Consider the following 15,104-nt stretch of genomic DNA (forward strand, 5'->3'; position numbering starts at 1 on the left):
TACCGACTGAGCTACCCAGGCGCCCCGGAAGCAAATTACTTTTGACGAAGGCTCTCTTTATTGGGAAAGATTGATTGTTTTTTTAGCAGATAATGGATTAATAATAACTGGTCAACCCTACAGTTTCATCATTGTAATTAATGGGCTTACTCTTATTTATCAGGCCATGTTAGAGGAATCTCGTTGCTATTATAGGATTCTTCTGTGTGTCTGGTACTGCATTGAGGATTTGCCTGCATTACCTTATTTAATCCTCTCAATACCCTACTAGGATAGATAGATACCAGTGACCTCTCTAGTCTACAGATGAATGAACAGAGGCCCAGAGATTAAGTGACTTGTCCAAGCTTACACACGAATGGCAGAGCCAGGACTTGATCATGGAACACACTCTAAAGCTGACATACCCTATGATTGACTTCCCTCCCTTCCCTGGTACACTAACTCTAAACGGAAAACATTTATTATAGAAGGTTAAATTTCATCCACAGTTGAAGCTCCTGAATTTTGTTCTGAAAAGTACGTTCATGTTAGAGCCTGTTCCCAGAAGTCTCGTTCTCAGCATGTTATTACCTTGTCTTCTCATCGATTACAATGTGACCTTAAGTAACTTCTTGATCCTTCTCAAGCACATATTGCCCCCGGTCTGTGAGAATGTTCTATGACCTGGTAAAGCGCACCTCAATAATTCTAAAGGCCTCTATATAGCCTACAAGAAGAAAGGCAGCTTTATCTGGTCACTGGAGTGGTAATTTCTGCTGCTTTACTCTGCCATTGATTTGTTTGCTGGTTTTGAATTAAACCATTGCGTTATGTGACTGTTTCCTTATCTAAAAACAAGGTTAATAATGCTAGTTACTGCCTTCTGATGTTGATTTTCAGTGAAGGAGAGGCCAACTGAGCCTTCCTAGATCTCAGGGTCCTGGGGATATAGTGACTGAAATATCGGGAGGGGAGTCAGAATACAAGGACTGTGGCCTGGCTCTGTCACCTACTAAACTGCATGACTCAGAAACCTCTTCCCCCTGCGCCCCCTACATTATGAGAATTAGATGAGAAATTATGTATGTGGAAGTATTTTACACTTTATAGGTCATCTGAGTGTAAGAGATGATGATTATCCTCCCAGTGCCATGAGATTATACCATTTAGAAATACTGGATTTGATTTAGTCTTCTGGCTTCTGTTTTTGGACTTCTTAGATGACACTTAAGTTGTGTGTTTTCACTTGTTCTTCTTTTTTTTAGTGGTACGTGTGCAACAGAGAGAAATTATGCGAATCACTCCAGGCTGTCTTTGTTCAGAGCTATCTTGATCAAGGAACACAGATCTTCTTAAACAACAGTATTGAGAAATCTGGCTGGCTATTTATCCAATTATATCACTCTTTTGTGTCATCTGTTTTTAGCCTGTTTATGTCTAGAACATCTATCAATGGGTAAGTGAGTCTTGTGTATTTTTTCTTTCTCCTTAGGTTTAAAAAAAGAAAATGAAAGAGAAAAGCTATTTTGTTAAAGGTATTGATCACCTCAGCTACAATACTTGTGCTAGTCAGAATCCTTGGCAGTGGGTGGGTCCAGTGTCTTAGCCTTCTGCAGTTGTGCCTTTTATATTCATCATAACTTGAGGCATCTGGGTGGCTCCGTTGGTTAAGCGTCTGACTTCGGCTGAGGTCATGATCTAATTGTTCGTGGTTCAAGCCCCGCATCGGACTCTGTGCTGACAGCTCAGAACCTGGAGCCTGCTTCGGATTCTGTGTCTCCTCTCTCTGCCCCACCCCACTCATGTTCTGTCTCTGTCTCTCTCTCAAAAATAAATAAACATAAAAAAACTTAAGAAAGTAGATTCACCATAACTTGATAAATAGCCTCATTAGTCTGTATTTCTACGGTGGGAGTTACTTGGAGCAGTGCTTCCCAGCTTCGATGTGCACAAGAAACAACCCGGAGATCTGGTGAAAACGCAGATTGTGAATCAGTAGGTCAGGGACCTAGGATTCTGCATTTTTTAAAAAAAATTTTTTAACATTTATTTATTTTTGAGACAGAGAGAGTCAGAGCATGAATGGGGGAGGGTCAGAGAGAGAGGGAGACACAGAATCCGAAACAGGCTCCAGGCTCTGAGCTGTCAGCACAGAGCCCGATGCGGGGCTTGAACTCCTGGACCGCGAGATCATGACCTGAGCTGAAGTTGGACGCTTAACTGACTGAGCCACCCAGGTGCCCCAAGGATTCTGCATTTTTAATAAGCTCCCAAGTGATGCCCATGATGCTGCTAGTCCCCTACTGTAGAGAGTAGCAAGAACTAAGCCCTTAACATGTGGTGAAGAGTAAAATCTTTGCTTTAGCACACTTCCCAGGAACAAGTTTTTTTTTTTTTTTCTTTTGAGAGGGGGGATTTAATCAACCCAGCAATGTGTGATGGCTTATTTCGAGTGAAGGCCCAACATCTGTTCTTAACATAATGTCTAGGCGCACCAGAATTTTGTAAACTTGCTGTGGAATGCCCATCTCTAGTGTGGTTCTCTCATGTAAATCCATGGAGAAAGCTTTAGGAGTACAGATTTTTTTCAGTCTTTTCTTGGCCAAATTTTCAAAAATCCCCAAGGCCCAAGAATCTAGAATGCCAAGGAGAAAATCAGTAGAGTTTAGTGTTTACAAAGCCTTATTGGACTGCTTAAAGCCACTGGTTGGGCCCACTTTTTTTTCCCCCCTTGAGATTTCAAGCCAGCTTCTCCTGACTGTCTGGATCCCTGGTCTATCATCTGGTCCTTAAATATGTTTTTAGGCACCATGAGCCATTTCTCAAGATTTCTTTCTTGATTTTCTTCATTGTTTATATGAAACTGCCTTAGGTTTGCTTCAGCAGGCCGTTGTTATTTTTGTCGTGGTAGTTGAGTTTATACAACTCGGTCTGACGTTTTGTTTCTAAAATTGACTACACTGAATTTCTGTTCTGTACCATTTTATTTATTTTGGAAAGCAGGCAAGTCATTGTAGCAGTGATTCTTATCCTTTATGAGGTCCTTTACCTTTTGAAAATGATGAAAGGTAGGGATCTTCTCTTCAAATAGTATTTTCATTCAAAATTTCACATTCAGTTTTGGGAGATTTCAAACTCTGAACCACCTCCCCCCTTCATCCCCCACCCCTACCCCCAACCTCTGCCCCATGGGACCCTGGTTAAAATTCCTTGATTTGGAATTTCACGGTTTGGTCAAAGAGAGGCAATGCAATTAATAAATTCCTTTGGATTCCCTTATCTGCAGCTCTTCTGTTTTTTGTTTGGTTTTGTTTAACTCTCACCTCCCACTCTCTCAAAACATGTCCTGTGTCTTATTCTCACCGGAAAGCTTAGTTTTGAGCCTGCTGGTACTTTCCATCCATGGTAGATTATTACCATGAATTGCTGTGTCTTAAATAACTACAGGCATCCCTCATTGCACTTCACAGATAATTGCCTTTTTTTTTTTTTTAATTGGAACTTTGTGGTAACCCTGTGTCATGCACGTCTATCAGTGCCATTTTTTCCAGTAGCATTTGCTCACTTTGGATCTGTGTGTCATATTTTGGTAATTCTCCCAGTATTCAAACTTTTTCATTACTGTATTCTGGTGATCTCTGATTAGTGGTTACGACTCGCTGAAAACTCACTTGATGGTTAGCTGTTTTTTCACAATAAAGTATATTTTAACTAAGGTATGTACATTGTTTTTTTAGATATAATGCTGTTGCATACTTTATAGGCCATGGTGTAATGTAAACAACATTTATGTGCACTGGGAAACCAAAAAATTCATTTGGCCTGCTTGTGATACTTGCTTTATCGTGGTGGTCTGGAACTGGACCTGTGGTATCTCTGAGGCACCCTGCACTGTGGTGCCTTGTTGGACTAAGAAGATACTTACCAGACCTCCTTTATGTTAGAAAGGGAAAGGCTAAATAAGGAGAGACCTGATAGCTGTTTTCAGAGTCTATATTATAAGGAAGATACCTGTAAGGAGACACACCTCCTCTATAGATTCTAAATCTAGAGAGAACTTAGATTGTGGCCAGAGAACCTAGGATGGTTAATAAACACAAACCCCCCACCGCCCATGGACATCACTACCTTTAGAAATTAAAGACAAATTAGAGAGCCATACCTGATGTTTGCTGGAAACCTTGTATTGAGCGAGGTCAGTGTCTTGGTATTTTCAGTGGGATAATTCTTTATCGTGTGGGACTGACCCACTTCTATCTGGAAGTCTAGCGTTTCTGGCCTGGTTCACTAACCAGCGGCACTCCCGGGTCATGGGGATGACCCCAGACTCTCCCACCTACTCGCAGTGCCCCCTAGAGGGTGGAGTTGGTCCTGGTTGAGAAACACTGGGCTTGGTGATTTTTTAAAAAATTTTTATTTATTTTTATTTTTTACACTTTTAATCTTTTTTTGGAGCCTCTGTTGCTCATGATCTTTGGGGATAGACAGTGCTTCTGTCTCTGATGCCTTTAAATGTAGACAAGTCAGATGACCTCTAGCTCTAGAGTTTTATGATTATAATGTCAGGAGTCCTTACATCCCAAGAAGGTGGCTAGGAGAAGCATGGTATTTTATAACCGGGAAAGTTTGAGCCAAAAAACTGTTTTGCAACTTTTGATCCTATGGCAAGTCAACACCAACACTGCATCCCCCACACCGTGCTGCCTGTACCCTCTTCCTGCTCTGACGGTGGCTCCTGTGTGAAGTTTTGTAAAGCTCTTTCAGTAAGTTCAGTCTCTTTTCTCATATTTGCTTTCTGTAGCCTATTTTTCCACCAGAAGATTAAAAAATAATGGTCTTGGAGGAGGTAACACTTTCTCAGTAAGCAGTTTGAGGGATAGCATCATGTTTAGCAATCTGATGTCTGTGCCCCCCCACCTTCCCTAGTTTTTTAGCATTCTGTGGGGCAGAAGGTTTACTGTAAAGACATTATTAGATCTGCTTAAACTCTCCTAAGGCCTTAATGGGAAAAGTGGAGAGAGAGGGAGCCTGTTATATGAACTCTGCAATTTTAATTCTTTCCTAAAACTGGTCTTGCCAGGAGCACCAGGTTGCACACATCTTTCCAGTCACTGTGTGACATACTGTACCATATGCTTATTTCCAGAAAGTAGCAGTACAAACCAGATTTCCCTGCCATTTCCCAGACTGGTGCTTTTCATTAAAAAAAATTTTTTTTTAATGTTTATTTATTTTTGAGAGAGAAAGAGATAGCGCAGGTGAGGGAGGGCCAGACAGAGAGGAGGACAGGGGATCTGAAGTGGCTCTGTGTTGACGTCAGAGAGCCCGCTATGGGGTTTGAATTCATGAACCATGAAATCATGACCTGAGCTGAAGTCGGACGCTTAACCAACTGAGCCACCCAGGTGCCCCCAGAGCGGTGCCTTTCAAACTGTGTTCCAGGGTCTGAAGGAAGTGCCCCAGGAGCTGCTGAGGGGGGAAGGCCCAGAAGTGGCCGCTTCTCCCAGGCTTTCCGCCTTCTTTCTGCAGCGGCTCGCTATTTATGGTTCTGCGCCATCTCTGAGCTCCGCTTCATTTCAGGAAAGGGACCTGGAGAATCCCTGCCCTGGAGAGAGTAGGATTTGAGAGCTAGAAAACCGAGGCTGAGCAGGGGGTGCATTCTGTTCCCCACCGTGATGCTTCCTTGAGACTTGGTTTGAGCCACAGCCTCTGTCTGTTCAGAGAGTTCTCTCTGATCTCCATTTAACTCCTCTCAAGCTTTTTTGTTTTAAAGGCGTTACTGTGGTTTTGAATGTTTTTCAGGATCTTTAGAAATAATAAGACCCAGATGATGATGTAATATATAAACTGATGGAAGTATGAATCTACTTTTTTGGTCTAAATTAACTGATATTGCAGGGACCATTTTTTTCTCTAGTGTCCCTTAAAAATCTATGATAATGAAGTTATTTTTTTTCTCACGCATTGTTTAGTTTAATAACAGCTTTTTTTTCCTATTTGATTTTTCTGCTTAGTATTATTGGCTAGTGCTGTAATCGGATTCTGTTGGGCTGTCATCTTTTTTAACTGATAAATACGTTTTCTGTTACTCTATCTCCTTCTCTCCTTCCTAGTTTGACATAAATTCTTCACATTAACCTTTTAATCTCTTACTCATTCTTCTTTCCTTCCCTTCCTGTCTCATCCTGTTTCCTTTCTACCTTTTACTCCTCTCCTTTGCCGACTCTTTATGGGGTGTTATCTGTAAACTCAGCGCCAAATGGTATCTGGAGGTATTTTCTTATTTTACTAACTTTGCTTTTAATCCTGTAAATCATATAAAAAGTAGTATATAATTTAACCGTATAATCACATAAGATAAATATTTTGTAAGTTCAGGAGGCTATTGGTGCTGAGTTACTGCAGTCACTCTGAATGTATGTGGGGGTGCTTAATTTGCATAGACTCTTCTATTTTTGTCTTTTTTTTCTTCCAGGTTGCTAGGAAGAGGCTCAATGTTTGTGTTTTCACCAGATCAGTTTCAGAGACTGCTAAAAATTAATCCAGACTGGAAAACCCATAGACTTCTTGATTTAGGTGCTGGAGATGGAGAAGTCACAAAAATCATGAGCCCTCATTTTGAAGAGATTTATGCCACTGAGCTGTCTGAAACTATGATATGGCAGCTTCAGAAGAAGAAATACAGGTATAATTTTTAGACATGGTTTGGGGTATATTTCTTGGTTTCGGATGTATTTCTTCTTGAGAGTATATTATTTAAAGGATGTGAATCAGAAACAATTTTCCATGATTAGAATTTTTTAAAAACTTTCCATATTACAGTTAAGTAGAAATTTAGAGAGAAATCATCTTTCCTCATCAGTGTGTTTCTGGACTAGAGGAGTTGGCACTGTGGAAGAAGGGTAGGTGAGGAATAACTTGGAAAAGAGGAATCAGATGTAGAGACTTTTTTGGGGCACCTGGGTGGGCTCGGTTGGTTGAGCCACTGTCTCTTGATTTCAGCTCAGGTCATGGTCTCACAATGGTGAGATTAGGCCTCACATCAGGCTCTGTGCTGGGTGTGGAGCCTGCCTGAGTTCATCTCTCTCCCTCTCGTTCTGCCCCTCCCCCTCTTACTTGCTCAAAAAAAAAAAAAAAAAAAGGTGTAGACACTTTTCCTGTTTGGAATCTGGCTTTTGTTTGTTTGTTTGTTTGTTTGTTTTGTTTGAGAGACAGAGTGTGAGCACCTGAGAAACAGGGAGAGAAAATCCTAAGCAGGCTCCATGCCCAGTGAGTAGCCAGGCTCAATCTGACAACGGTGACATCATGACCTGAGCTGAAATCAGGAGTCGGGAGACTACTGACTGAACCACCCAGACACCCCTGGAATCTGGCATTCTTCTTCTTTTTTTTAATGTTTATTTATTTTTGAGAGAGAGAGCATGAGTGGGGGAGGGGCAGAGAGAGAGGGAGACACAGAATCTGGAGCAGGTTTCAGGCTCTGAGCTGTCAGCACAGAGCCTGACGCAGGGCTCAAACCCACAAACTGTGAGATCATGACCTGAGCCGAAGTCGGATGCTTAACTGACTGATCCACCCAGGCGCCCCTGGAATCTGACATTCTTAAAGTTTGTTTTTTGGTTTTTGTTTTTTTTTTTAAATTAAAAAAATTATTGTGGTCAACTACATAACACAGAATTAACCCTTTTAATCATTTTTAAGAAGACAGTTAGTGATACTAAATACATCTACATTGTGTAACCATCACCACTGTCCTTCTCTAGAATCTTTCTGTTGTCCCCACTGAAACTCTGTAATTAAACACTAATTTTCCACTCCTCCCCCCTACCACCCTGGCCCCTGGCAACCATCATCCTACTTCATGTCTCTAGGAATTTGACCCTTCTAGGAACATGAAATAGGAGGAATTATGCATTAATTGTCTTCTCGTGAATGGCTTATTTCACTAAACATGTCTTCAGGGTTTATCCTTGTGGCATGTATCAAAATCACCTTCCTTTAGAAGGCTGAATAATATTCCATTGTATGGATGTACCACACTTGGCTCATTCATTCGTCAGTGGACACTTGGGTTGCCCTCATCTTTTAGCTATTGTGAACAATGCTATTGTGAACACGAGTGTACAAATAACTGTTTGAGTCATTGCTTTTGCTTCTGGGTATATACTCAGAAGTGGAATTGCTGGATTATAATGTAGGATCCTGTTTAATTTTTTTAGGAATTGTCATACCATTGTCCACAGCAGCTGCCCCGTTTTACATCCTGGCAGCAGTATACAAGGGCTACAGTTTCTCTGCATCTTCGCGAGTACTTGTTATTTACTTATTTTTTTGGTAATAGCCATCCTAATGGGTATGAACTGTCAAATCTTGGTTTTAAGACCATCTTCTGCTCGAGAGACTTAGAAAGAGGGCTGTTTTTTATTCAGTATGGATTCTATTGAATAGGAGAAGAAGGTGCTGGGTACAGAATGGGCCTGCCTCCTCTGATATTTTGGAAGCCAGGCTTAGCCTTAGGAAGAAGGAAAAAGGAATTATGAACTCACTTTTGTATCCACCTAAGTTTCTGCTTCTACAGACAGCATTAGAGTAGCTCTTGGAGCACGACTTGATTGAACATTGGCAAAACATGGAAATTTTAAGCGTGGAGAAGAGAACACCAAGTAGGAAGGGGGTGGAAGGGAAGATTACGATCAAATGTAATGGAGTTTTATATGGAAAGAGAGGAGTAAGCATAGTTTCTGGTATAATCATGCACAGCTAGGTTTCAGAAGTTGAGGTAGAGTTAAGGGACACACACCTTCCTAACAGCTCAAGTATTCAAGTCCTTGCCCCTCTCAGTGTTTAAATAGCTATTAGGGATGCTATCATAGGAGACTTCTGTCTGTGTGAGGCTCAACTGTGTGATTTGTAAGATCCCCTTTAGCACTAGCAGTCTGTCTCAGATTAGATCCTGGAGGGCCTGTGTAGTGATAACTGAATTCTCTTTTTTCTTTTTTCTCTCCTCTTTTCTCCTTTTTTCTCCTTTTTTCTCTTCTCCCTTCCCTTCCCTTCCCTTCCCTTCCCTTCCCTTCCCTTCTCTCTTCTCTCTTCTCTCTTCTCTCTTCTCTCTTCTCTTCTCTTCTCTTCTCTTCTCTTCTCTTCTCTTCTCTTCTTTTCCTTCTTTCTGAGAGAATCTTAAGCAGGCTCCATGCCTAGCACAGAGTCCAACGTGGGACTTGATCCCACAAACTAGGAGATGATGACCTCCACCGAAACCAAGAGTCGGACACTCAACCGATTGAGCCACCCAGGTGCCCCATGAATTAATTTCTAATTAAAGAAATACTTCAGTATTTTTGGGTGGGTCAGTTGGTTAAGCATCTGACTCTTGGTTTCAGTGCAGGTCATGATCTCCTGGTTTGTGGGATGGAGTCCCACATTGGGCTCTGTGATGATAGTGCAGAGCCTGCTTGGGATTCTCTCCCTCCCTTTCTCTCTGTCTCTCTGTCTCTCTGTCTCTCTGTCTCTCTCTCTCTCTCTCAAAAGAAATAAATAAACTTAAAAGAAATTAACTCATTATTTGAAAACTTCATGCCAAAGTCCTAATCTGACACTCTCCTCCCATGTAAAAAAAATGTGTTCAAAAGTAGATATGGGGAGGAAGGTGTTTGAAATGTTTTCATTCCCCTCCTATTCACCCCTACTCCTTCCCTTGCTTGCTTGCCTGCCATTGAAGCCCTTCTTAAGACTAAATGCCTAAATGGAATTATCAGTGAAATTTAGATATCTGAATTAATAATTCATTGTATCTAGAGTTTACATGCTTTGTAACCTACTAGTAAACTTACTACCCTATGAAAAATACTTAATTTTTTTCCCCTAATACGTAGCACATATGCCAAAATCTGCAGTTTGACCTAAATAGGGAATTCATACTGGTTGATATTCTGTCCACAATATTATTAGTATTAAATAAGAACATACTCACAAAAATGGTGTTTTTCAGCACAGTCTGAGATTTTTTTTAATATGAAATTTATTGTCAAATTGGTTTCCATACAACACCCAGTGCTCATCCCAACAGGTGCCCTCCTCAATACCCATCACCCACTTTCCCCTCCCTCCCACCCCCCATCAACCCTCAGTTTATTCTCAGTTTTTGAGAGTCTCTTATGGTTGGGCTCCTTCACTCTCTGTAACTTTTTTTCCCCTTCCCCTCCCCCATGGTCTTCTGTTAAGTTTCTCAGGATCCACATAAGAGTGAAAACATATGGTATCTGTCTCTCTGTATGACTCATTTCACTTAGCATAACACTCTCCAGTTCATCCATGTTCCTACAAAAGGCCATATTTCATTCTTTCCCATTGCCATGTAGTCTTCCATTGTGTATATAAACCACAATTTCTTTATCCACTCATCAGTTGATGAACATTTAGGCTCTTTCCATAATTTGGCTATTGTTGAAAGTGCTGCCATGAACATTGGGGAACAAGTGCCCCTGTGTATCAGCACTCCTGTATCCCTTGGGTAAATTCCTAGCAGTGCTATTGCTGGGTCATAGGGTAGCTAGTTTTTTTGAGGAACCTCCACACTGTTTTCCAGAGTGGCTGCACCAGTTTGCATTCCCACCAACAGTGCAGAGGGTTCCTGTTTCTCCATATCCTCTCCAGCATCTACAGTCTCCTGATTTGTTCATTTTAGGCATTCTGATGGCACAATCTGAGATTTTAATGAGGAAGTAATATCTTAGGTTGGGGTTTGTCCAACCTGCTGGCAGGGCAGACTTTTAGCTTAATACATCGTTTTCTTGGCTTGGGAGCTAACTATTTTTTGTTTCTCTTCAATATCTGAGTTCATGAAAAACACACAGAAAATGGTTGAGTTCTTTTTCTGTGTTGCCAAGGTATCCTTATTTATGCCAAAAAATCCAGTTGTAAAATTTAAGGATCTGGCTTTGATTTCTAAAACAAAACAGCAATTTTTTTGTACTGTTGGTGTTTTGCTTTTTATTTAGGATTTACCAACATGCCGATTGCTTTGTCACTTCTGTAAGGAAAATATGTTTTAAATCCTCCCGGAAGATAAACTATTACTTAACTTGTTTTCTTGAAAATAATAATTCCAGGGTTAGAAATACTGTTTTGGAAAAGCCACAGGCACAGGAAAGGATTATACAGTTAATTTTTGATTAGGTGTACTAATGAACAATTCCACAATTCAGGGGACAATAATTTTTTTAAAAAGATTCTGTGGCAGGAAAAAATTTTGGCAGCATGTTTTCCTTCCTCAGTCTGCTTCACCAAAAGTTAGTGTTAAAATTAGTTGGTCTGAATGGTAGTTAGATGGTAGAGGAAATAAGGGTGTGGGAAGATGCTGAGCTGTAAAGGGTGTGGGTTTAGAAGTAAATCTGCATAGACCTTTCACACATGCGTAATCAAAAAGGAATCTTATCGGGGCACCTGGGTGGCTCAGTCGGTTAAGTGGCCGACTTCGGCTCAGAGCCTGGAGCCTGTTTCAGATTCTGTGTCTCTCTGTCTCTCTGACCCTCCCCTGTTCATGCTCTGTCTCTGTCTCAAAAATAAATAAACGTTTAAAAAAAAAAATTAAAAAAACAAAACAAAAAGGAATCGTATGTACATGTTAACACCAGAGAACAGAGATTCTCAATGTAAGTTTGAAAGCTGCTTGACTTGAATCCATTATCTGTAGGTTTGGGATCTTTCTTGAAAAGAAATTATTATAGTTTAAGAATTCTATTTCTCTGGGTGCCTGGGTGGCTCAGTTGGTTAAGTATCTGACTTCAGCGCAGGTCGTGATCTCATGATTCGTGAGTTCAAGCACCATGTTGGGGTCTGTGTTGGCAGCTCGGAACCTAGAGCCTGCTTCAAGTACTGTCTGTCTGTCTGTCTGTCTGTCTCTCTCTCTCTCTCTCTCTCTCTCTCTGCCCTTCCCCTGTTCGTACTCTGTCTGTCTCTCCATCTCTCAAAAATAAACATAAAATTGGGGCGCCTGGGTGGCGCAGTCGGTTAAGCGTCCGACTTCAGCCAGGTCACGATCTCGCGGTCCGTGAGTTCGAGCCCCGTGTCAGGCTCTGGGCTGATGGCTCGGAGCCTGGAGCCTGTTTCCGATTCTGTGTCTCCCTCTCTCTCTGCCCCTCCCCCGTTCATGCTCTGTCTCTCTCTGTCCCAAAAATAAATAAAAAACGTTAAAAAAAAAATTTAAAAAAAATAAAAAATAAAAAAAAAAACAAAAACATAAAATTAAAAAATTTTCTATTTCTCATGTTAACATCCTTTATTTTTTTTTTTTTTTAACGTTTATTTATTTTTGAGACAGGGAGAGACAAAGCATGAACGGGGGAGGGTCAGAGAGAGAGGGAGACACAGAATCTGAAACAGGCTCCAGGCTCTGAGCTGTCAGCACAGAGCCCGACGCGGGGCTCGAACCCACGTAGTGCGAGATCGTGACCTGAGCCGAAGTCGGACGCTTAACTGACTGAGCCACCCAGGCACCCCAACATCCTTTATTTTCTTAAAAAAAATTTTTTAATGTTTATTTTTGAGAAGGTGGGGAGAGATTGAGAGAGACACGGAGCACAAGTAGGGGAGGGGCAGAGAGAGAGGGAGACCAGGTGCCCCTTTATTTTCTTTTTTTAATGAAAAGATGTTGGAGACTGAAGTGCAGACTGCTCTTCACTCACAACCCACCACCCGGAAAGCATCAATTCACGGACGGTTGTCAGGCTCTTTCTCCCCTTAGCTGGGGAGAGTGGGTTGCTTGGCCTGAATAGCCCATTAGGAGTTTCCAAGTTGCAATTTTTTCTCTGCCAGTAACTTACAGTGTGATTTGGACAAGTGACTTCTTCCATTGTTCTCATAAATGGAGGAAATCTTAACCATGGGTCTCGATTCCTGGGCTAATAATACACAGTTCGATTGGGGCCAGTACATTTGTCTTCATCGGTGGAACTGAGTTTACAAGTGAAAAGTCACCATACAAAGATGAAGAAGGGCTTCTAAATGTGTAGCTGTAACTGTCCCTTATTAAAGCCATAATTTTTTATTGGAGCATGTTTTTCTTTCAAAATCTGCAAGTAATTCAGAGATGGATTTGGTGAGATTATTCTATATTAAAACATGTTGATAAAAGTTTGGCTTCTGCTTCCTTATAGATGGGCCTAAGACTTTTTTTGTTGTTTTGTTTTTTTAAATCAAGTGTATCATTTGGTTTTTTTGTTTGTTTGTTTTTTACAATTTATGAATTTAAATAGGCTGTTTGACTGAGGCATTAATATCTAAAATAGTCCTTTTCAATTGTTCATTTTGGTTTTTAAAATGAGAATTGATAGTATTTAAAAATTTTTTTTTAATGTTTATTTATTTTTGAGAGAGAGAGACAGACAGACAGACAGAGTGCAAGCTGGGGAGGGGCAAAGAGGGAGACACAGAATCTGTAGCAGGTTCCAGGCTCTGAGCTGTCAGCCCAGAGCCCGATGCAGGGCTTGAAACCACAAACCGTGAGATCATGACCTGAGCCGAAGCCCAGTGCTCAACTGACTGAACCACCCAGGCGCCCTGGAATTGATAGGATTTTTATCCCCAAAGTAGGACCTTTATAGTTTGAATGAACTAAATCCAGTTTCTAAAATAATCATTGCACAATAAAGTGATTTTGGAGCCCTAATGCCCTACTTATTTCAAGCAACAAAGGATTCTGACTAGTCCCTTGAAGTTGGTTAGAGCATTGTTTTGGAGGAGGGTTTAGTTATTACAAAAAACCTAGACTGAAAACAAGATGCAGCTGAGTGGTTTGTGCTCCTTTATTCTATTTGAAAATGCTCTCAAATATCACTATGCTAATGAGTTTTTTAAAACAGCCCTCATTATACTTTCAGAATTTTCTAAGTTAACTCTACTGTATCTACTCAGCATTATCAAAGACTTGTTTACCAAAGATCCTTTTTCCTGCTCCCTTTTCTTCCCTGCCTCTATCATAACATGCCCCATCTGCCACATTCTGATTGTTACAACCAAGCAGGAGTGAGTAATTTACAGAATTGCCTTAATGGTGTGGCTGACAAAGACTCTTGATAAGAGAACTCTTCCTGTGGATAAAACATTGTAAAGGACTTAGAAATGTTCTGAGAGAGGGATGGTAGGAGAGAGAGAGGGAGGGCTGAGAGTAGTGTGTTAACTGTGCTCTTCATTTACGCTTTTAATAGGATGCCCCATGCTTCGTCGTTTCTATATAGTTATTCAGATAGGAAATTCTAGAGTATGAATAATACCTGTCTCCTGGAAACAGAGATGTGTGCTCAAAGGCCATAGGTTGTAAGTGGAAATTACCTTTTTAAGAAGATACCCAGCCATAAGAATACCCCCAGCCATTCTTAAAAATAGAGGGGACTCCAGGAATATAAACCATGAATATGTGATGTATTTTATGATTACATTGCAATGAAGTAAAAGTCGGATTTTTTTTGGTTCATTTTATGTTCAGGAATTTGATGCCCTAGTTGTATAACCATTTTTAGCGCCTTGTAACTCATTCTTATTAAACATATATTTTGTTCTTATAAAGGAAGTATATGTTTTTAGATTTGGAAATGGGTGAAATGCTAAATTTACAGAAATAGAGTTGCTGCTTTTCTTTGCCTGGCCATCTTATTATTGCAAATATAAATTATAAATGAAAGATCTTGCGTTTACTTTGATTTAGAAGACAAAGTTAGAGCCTGTGAGGCATCCCAATTATTTTCAAAGATGTCTTTAAGGGCGTTTATATCAATCAAGTTCTTTCTGATGTTTTTAGAGTGCTTGGTATAAATGAATGGCAGAATACAGGGTTCCAGTATGATGTCATCAGCTGCTTGAATTTGCTGGACCGCTGTGATCAGCCCCTGACTTTGTTAAAAGATATCAGAAGCGTCTTGGAGCCCACTAGAGGCAGGGTTATCCTTGCCCTGGTTTTACCCTTTCATCCCTATGTGGAAAACGGTAAGTGTGGTCAAGTCATTTCCTACCCAACATAGATGTCTTTTGGTATTTGTGATTCTGTTTTCTTAGAATAGCCTGGAATTTAAAGGAATATGGTTAACCCATGCACAACATCACCTTGGTTAATGTTCATATTAATGTGG

At 40.7% G+C, this 15,104-nt stretch overlaps 1 protein-coding gene across 3 annotated transcripts in view; it reads left to right on the plus strand.

Annotated features, from left to right (window-relative positions):
- The window catches only part of METTL9 (methyltransferase like 9), a 52,038-nt gene that overhangs the window by 14,540 nt on the left and 22,394 nt on the right, over positions 1–15,104 (plus strand). For all 3 annotated transcript variants that reach the window (XM_019430319.1, XM_019430318.2, XM_019430317.2), the window contains exons 2-4: positions 1,248–1,438; positions 6,458–6,667; positions 14,777–14,961. In XM_019430319.1, coding sequence (XP_019285864.1) covers positions 1,248–1,438; positions 6,458–6,667; positions 14,777–14,961 — 586 coding nt within the window. The remainder of the gene's footprint in view (positions 1–1,247; positions 1,439–6,457; positions 6,668–14,776; positions 14,962–15,104) is intronic.

The sequence above is a fragment of the Panthera pardus genome, unplaced genomic scaffold (genome assembly GCF_024362965.1).
Source record: "Panthera pardus isolate Hobbes unplaced genomic scaffold, ASM2436296v1 HiC_scaffold_5, whole genome shotgun sequence".
Classification (NCBI taxonomy): domain Eukaryota; kingdom Metazoa; phylum Chordata; class Mammalia; order Carnivora; family Felidae; genus Panthera; species Panthera pardus.